Here is a 7,500-nt window from a genome sequence, read left to right on the forward strand (position 1 = left end):
AAAATGCTTTGGTACATCTGGGTGATCTTTATCCTCGGGCAAATTCCAACATAAAAAGCCCACCCCCTTTCTATCTTATTTAACACATTTCTATCGTTGATTAGAGTTTTAGAAGAGTGGTATTTCGCGAACCGGAAGTTACAGACATATTAGTTTAACGTGTTGTTTGTTAGAATTACAGAATTAATTCTCAAAGACAAATTAGTGAATCTTTTAGAATATCACAAACATTTAAGTAATTTTCGTCCTACTGATGTACTTCAATTATTCCATGTCAAGGGATGTTTTCTTTGTTATTAAGAATTTTACGGCGTTTGTGACGCATGTAGGTCAATTCAGGGCATTGAAAGAACAGAAAATGTATAAGGTAGTCTAAAAGTATACTTTTGTCAAAGGCACTCGCGGATAAATAAAACAAAGGTAATGTTGTGAGCTTCTTAGCGAAGTGCATTTATATTCCAAGAGCACCCCTCGATGTACTTAGTTTGAGATCGCTTAGAAGTCAAAGACAAAATCAAAGGATCCTAACAAGTGAAATATAATTCTTTATTTTTACAAATCACATTCAAAACAGCATCAACCAAGAAAAAAAATATTATTAATTATCGATAGAATTTTACAATGGAAGACAGAAAACATTAATAATGAAGATATACTGCTAAAACTAATACTATACATCTGACTGTTTACCCGTATCCAAGGACTCCGACCAGCGTCACGACAAAGCAAAGCAATTAATCTAATTCCGAGACAGAGATAACATGTCATTTGGACAACATATAAGGGGACAAAAAACAAAAAAAAAAAAAAACACAGCAAGTGATCTCCTGTCCATTATTCTTATAACATGATTGGTGATGGCCAATGAATTGATATTTGATTTTGACTCACGTCATGAGAAACCTCTCACAATTGAAAGTCTTGTTTGGATATCGATGTGCACTTCTATATTTTAGGACTAAAGGCACTCGCACGTTGGGACTCATATACACTGCTTTTAATTAATTGGCCAAAAGCATGTCTCATTTTGTTTCTTTAAAAGTATCATATGATATCATATTCCTATGTTCGGGAGCAGCGTCTGAAGCCCAGTATAAGTAAGATACTCAATAAATCTTGGGGTATTCAAAGACGAGCGACAGTATTGCTTTTATAACTCAAGAATATGTCATATTATAACGAGCGTTTAGTTTTCATTACTCTTTCTAGTATCAAATACAGAAGAATCATTAAATCTCTGAAAGATAATTTATTAAATAACGTAATACCCTCAATTTTGTTTAAGTATACTAAAGGCGAAGTTTTAATATATATTCAATAGCTTATAGTTTATACCAGTTATTTTCGATTTTACATTGCCATATAATATATTTTCATTACGTTCAAAAGATAATACAAGTTAATTGAGATATGTTTTATGTGCTATCATTAAATAAGGAATTCAAAGAACAACTCTTATTCAGTTTAAACAAAATAAGATAATGATAAGATAATAATACTGGTTATGAAATCAATTCTGATAATATTAATAACAATAATAAACAACAACAATAATAATAATAATAATAAAAAATAATAATAATAATAATATAATAATAATAATATAATAATAAAATAATAATAAGATAAGAATAAAAAAGAAAAGAAAATAAAGATGATGATGATGATAATAATAATAATACTGATGATGTATGATGATATAATAATAATAATATAATAATAATAATAATAATAATAATAATAATAATAATAATAATAATAATAATAATATAATAATAATAATAATAATAATAATAATAATAATAATTAATAATAATAATAATAATAATAATAATAATAATAATAATAATAATAATAATAATAATAATAATATAAATATAATAATAATAATAATAATAATAATAATAATAATAATAATAATAATAATAATAATAATAATAATAATAATAATAATAATAATAATAAATAATAATAATAATAATACATGTAATAATAATAATATAATATAATAATAATAATAATAATAATAATAATAATAATAATAATAATAATAATAATAATAATAATAATAATAATAATAATAATAATAATAATAATAATAATAATAATAATAATAATAATAATAATGGTATGATGATAATAAAAGTGTCTTTTGAGTTTTTACAATAACAAGTATCCACTCAATGTGCTCAAAGAACTTAACAAGGGTCCCAAGCGAATGTTTGTACATCACACATACATGAGTACATTTAAGTTGTTATACTATCTTCACCACGTTTATCATTAATTTAAGGGCATTCAAGGAATTTTATCTTATTTCGCCCTATACCATATGTTATGTTATGTTATGTTATGTTATGTTATGTTATGATATGTTATGTTAACAGCAGCGTTTAACATGTGGGATGAGAGATGACGTCATTTAGGGGCCATTGCAATTTTTTTTGACAGGTACAACTCTATTATTAATGGCCAGGTAATCATTTTACTCTTAAGTACGGTGAGAGATTGTGAGTAAAAAGTATTATCCAATGACTTAATTTAGCACTGCTGACAATAGCACTCAAATTGGAACCAACAGGTCTTATGGCGGTGTCGTATTACATGTCTGTTTTATTTTCACCTGGCTCTTTACCTTATGTATTATATTCTTACGTTTTATAGCCTAACATATATTTTTTCTTTGGAAAATTATTTGACAGGTTTCTGTATGGGGAAAGATCCAGTACTGACAATGGACCCGTTCACATCCAATGTATCATGTCCTGTTAATAAAGTGGATTTCATTGAAAGTGAAGTTACGCTTGACATGACTGGAGTAGATGGGAGTTTGTGGTTGAAAGCATAAGCATTAAAGATTCAAGTGGCGAGGATGTAAGTAGTTTTCATTTTCTTTTTCTTCCTCTTAGTTTTTTTTGTTTCTTCTTCTTCTTCTTCTTCTTCTTCTTCTTCTTTTCTTCTTCTTCTTCTTCTTCTTCTTCTTCTTCTTCTTCTTCTTCTTCTTCTTCTTCTTCTTCTTCTTCTTCTTCTTCTTCTTCTTCTTCTTCTTCTTCTTCTTCTTCTTCTTCTTCTTCTTCTTCTTCTTCTTCTTCTTCTTCTTCTTCTTCTTCTTCTTCTTCTTCTTCTTCTTCTTCTTCTTCTTCTTCTTCTTCTTCTTCTTCTTCTCTTCTTCTTCTTCTTCTTCTTCTTCTTCTTCTTCTTCTTCTTCTTCTTCTTCTTCTTCTTCTTCTTCTTCTTTCTTTCTTCTTCTTCTTCTTCTTTCTTCTTCTTCTTCTTCTTCTTCTTCTTCTTTTCTTCTTCTTTCTTCTTATTTTATTATTATTATTATATTATATTTTATTATTATGTGTAGTATATAGTGTAGTAGTAGTTAGTAGTGTAGTATTAGTTTAGTTATATAAAGTGTAGTGTAGTATTTTATATATTATTATTATTTATTATTATTATTTTATTATTATTATTATTATTATTATTTTTTATTATTATTATTATTATTATTATTATTATTATTATTATTATTATTTTATATTATTATTATTATATATATTTTATATTATTATTATTATTATTATTATTATTTATTATTATTATTCTTTTTTTTCTTCTTCTTTTCTTCTTCTTCTTTCTTTCTTTTCTTCTTCTCTTTTCTTCTTTTTTTCTTCTTCTTATCTTCTTCTTCTTCTTCTTCTTCTTCTTTCTTCTTCTTCTTCTTCTTCTTCTTCTTCTTCTTCTTCTTCTTCTTCTTCTTCTTTCTTCTTCTTCTTCTTTCTTCTTCTACTTCTCTTTCTACTTCTACTTCTTACTTCATACTTCTTCTCTCTCCTCCTCCTCTCTCTCTCTCTTCTCTCTCATCCATATTCTCTCTCATCCTTCTTTTCTCTCTTTCTCATCCATATTTCTCTCTCTCTCTCATCCATATTCTCTCTCAGCCACAATTTTATCTTTATATTATGGCTATAGATAATTCTTGACAATAGAGAGATAATATGTAACAATAAGTTAGTCGGATTGATTTAAGAATTGTTTGTTTAAATGATTCTTTTAAATGTTTTCTCTGTAGATAGAATGTGTTTTGCAATTGATTGAAGATTTTTATTTATAAGCTGCATCACCACAAGGTTGCAATAATACAGACACTAGCCGGGTTTGTTATGTAAAAACAAATACCTCCTGGTCTTTTGGCCCAAAGTTTATCATAATCTCTTGATATAATGGGCAGCATTGTATGCCTCTAAAATGTTTGATGGGAAATGATAATTCATCATCATCATTATCATTGCCTTTTTCACCCTGGTTCAGGGTATAGGCCACAGGCAAACAGTTTCCATCCTTCTATACCCTGATCTAACTTTTTTTATCTCATTCCATGTCTTACCACTTCTCTGTATATCAGCTTCATTAAATAATATTTCAAAAGGTCAGGATGTGTCTAATGATCAGAATGGATGAGCTTTAGAACTAGTGTATATTAAGTGACTATGAATAGTTATGTTATTTTTGCATTAGATTTGGGCTTGACTGACGTCTCGGTTGATTTTTTGACAAATTGTCATTTATCATCACTGATATATATATATATATATATATATATATATATATATATTATATATATATATATATATATAATATATATATATATATATATATATATATATATATATATATTATAATTGATCTTTGGTATGTTAAAAGTAGAAAGGTTAGAGCGTTACGAGTAACTAGATAATTAATTGCTAATTTACATGATTTTATTACACTTACTTAAACAAGTAATTCAATGTAAACTGTCAATGAGAATTTTAGATTCTTAATAATTAGTCATATGGCTCTATATGTTGTTAGGTTGTTGAAATATTGTCAAAATGCAACATGGGATAAAATTTGATTAATTTTTGACCTCCACTGAAATGTGCACTCAAATAGATGAAAATTCACAAGTCGGCATTAAAACTTGATATACCATACATATTCCTACTAGCTATACTAAACAGAATTCAGAGCTGGTGTCCATGTGCCCATTCTTCTTCAGGTAATGATGTGATTTTTCGCATATTAGAATGATAAAAACTGACCAAACTATTGACGCTTGGGGGAACACAAACCAACTATCCTTATAGATTATTACCATCCATCGGAACTGCTTCAGTTATAAAAATTAAAAGGATCATTCAAGCAAAAACGGGGTAAAGAGTAAAAATTATAGAAGTTGGACATGGTTGGCAAGTATGCTCTCATCTAACTTTTCCCTGCCCCTTTTGCCTGGTTCAAAGTTCGAGGACATGTAAATCATTTGAATGAGACCCAAAAGCTCTTGTGTCAAGTTGTTAAGGAGGCTTTCCTTCTCAAAAGAAACTTAAAGTGTTGTAACTCATATAATTGACATTGATGGTGACATTTTTTGTCATTCACATAATGTTGTAAAACGATTTGATAGCAACATCTACCCTAATTCTCACCTTTCTAGGAATTGTTAATGCTCTTTATTCATCCTGGCTGAGCATTGAAAACAAAGTCTCATTTCCCAACATGATAAGCCGGAATAAATTTAAAACAAGAAATACTGTATTATTTTAAACAGCTCAAGCTGAAAGGCCTCACACATCTTGGAGAAACACATAAATCAGAATTGTGTGGAAGCGTTTTGATTTCAGGCACATGACCATGGCTTTGACACACTTTATCTGTGACATTCTGTCTGTTTTCAAATAATGTGTACTTGCTTTTGTGACAGCACAGCCACAGATTCTAAAGGCGTATGACAATGATCTATAATATGTTCAAATTCGAACCCATTTCTCTTATTTTTTAAAAAACCTGGTACAAGATTAAGAGCTCGTAAGAAGCTATTATCATTTAAGTGTTCGTTTTACTCATCCACAGATGATACAAGCAAATTTGGTCCGACCGATTGTATCCCTGTACCAAATAATTTTTTTCATTGTTATAAAAAAGAAGGAGACATATACCACTTCAAATATCGCCTCGATTCACAAGCCAGTTACAGTGGTGTTGACTTTTCGGCAGTCATTTTGGATAAAGCGTTTTAAATTGTAAGGAGTAAATGGCAGACCTATCCAGTCACGAAAGGTTTGTGCATTCAAATTAATTTCATTTTTCTTTATTTTTCTTTAATTATTCATCATACTTTTATCTTTCCATATTTATTTATTTAATCACAAGTGAAGAACAATGCTATTGTCAACATGTGTTTTATATATACATATAGTCCCAGAGACTGGACAGTTGTATTGGATTTAATTCCTATCTTGTGTCAAACTGTCCTTGTTTAAAAAAACTAGTAAAGTAAATGTAAAAAGTGAAATTCCATATATACATTCCAAGGGGAAATTTTCTTAGGGTCTATTCCAAGGGAATACCGGATAACCCATGCAGTGCTGCAAAGTGACCTAGCCAAGGTGACTTGCATTAAGGCCACACAGTGCAAACTTTGTACCTTCCATCATCATCATCATCATCATCATCATCATCATCGTCGTTGTCGTTGTCGTCATCATCGTAATTGTCGACATCATCATCCAAACCACAATGATGAGTAACTGATACAGATGTGTCACAAAAGTTGGCGTAGCGCAAATGGATGGCAAACATTAAAATTAGTAGAGATTAGTTTGTTACTCAGATTCTTTTTATTGACCCTAATTAAGTTTTTTGTTTGTATTTAAATTGATTCTAAAAATTCAGATTTTCATTTTTTATGGCTTTAATCACACGATATTCAGAGCTCCAGATTTAGACATTTTATAGTTTTGAAAATTGATGGAACGTTAAATATCAATACAACATTGGATCTGTTTACATTATTGAAATCACTTTACTTTTCTTTACTTTTTTAAGATGATGTGCCAGTTCCATAAATGACAATTCCTCATGGCATATTTGGCAGGTTGTCCTCACTCATCGCTTCACAATGTTAATGACTACTTTTTTTTTGATATTTCAGACGGGCAACTCCAGTTTCTCACCATCAATGGGGAAACAATGAGTTGGCGAAAGGGAACTCAAACTTATACTGTCAACTCTGGTGAAAAATTGAATATGACTTACAATGTCAAAGGAATAAGCTATACAGCCAGCCATCAAATCAGCATCCAGGGATCGGACAAAACGGAGTTAATTTCTTCTAGTTCAGAGTTTGAAATTAGCTATAATGGATACGATCCTTCAGGAGGCAAGATTTTTGTTTCCTATGTTGCTGACGATTGTGATCAAACCACTGAGGTCGAGGTGAAAGGTAAGCTCAGAATTTGCTTTTCTTTACTGTCTTTCTATCATTTTTTCAAAACATCAAATAGGACATTTTCAAATGTAACCAACCCTCTAAATTGGCACTATGTCAGGGTGAATTGTATTTGTGCTGAATATTGGATTGAAAGTATAAATCACCATAACGACAAAATATTAGTTACTGGTCATGAAAAGATAGGAATTTTATTCATTGTAACAAATGAGAAGGGTTTCACATATGGTTCATAATTTATA

The 7,500-nt window shown here is 29.2% G+C and overlaps 1 protein-coding gene across 3 annotated transcripts in view; it reads left to right on the plus strand.

The window, feature by feature from the left end:
* Nucleotides 1-7,500, plus strand: part of LOC144962238 (uncharacterized) — a 16,367-nt gene that overhangs the window by 4,108 nt on the left and 4,759 nt on the right. For 2 of the 3 annotated variants that reach the window (XM_078895146.1, XM_078895145.1), the window contains exons 3-5: nt 2,703-2,874; nt 5,881-6,087; nt 6,962-7,252. In XM_078895146.1, the coding sequence (XP_078751272.1) occupies nt 7,000-7,252 (253 nt within the window). In that variant the 5' untranslated portion in view covers nt 2,703-2,874; nt 5,881-6,087; nt 6,962-6,999. Of the gene's footprint in view, nt 1-2,702; nt 2,875-5,880; nt 6,088-6,961; nt 7,253-7,500 lie in introns of those variants that run through there. The other variant, XM_078895148.1, reaches the window with a different exon arrangement.

The sequence above is a fragment of the Berghia stephanieae genome, unplaced genomic scaffold (genome assembly GCF_034508935.2).
Source record: "Berghia stephanieae isolate SIO BIC M18660-M18661 unplaced genomic scaffold, UCSD_Bste_1.3 scaffold717, whole genome shotgun sequence".
Lineage (NCBI taxonomy): Eukaryota > Metazoa > Mollusca > Gastropoda > Nudibranchia > Aeolidiidae > Berghia > Berghia stephanieae.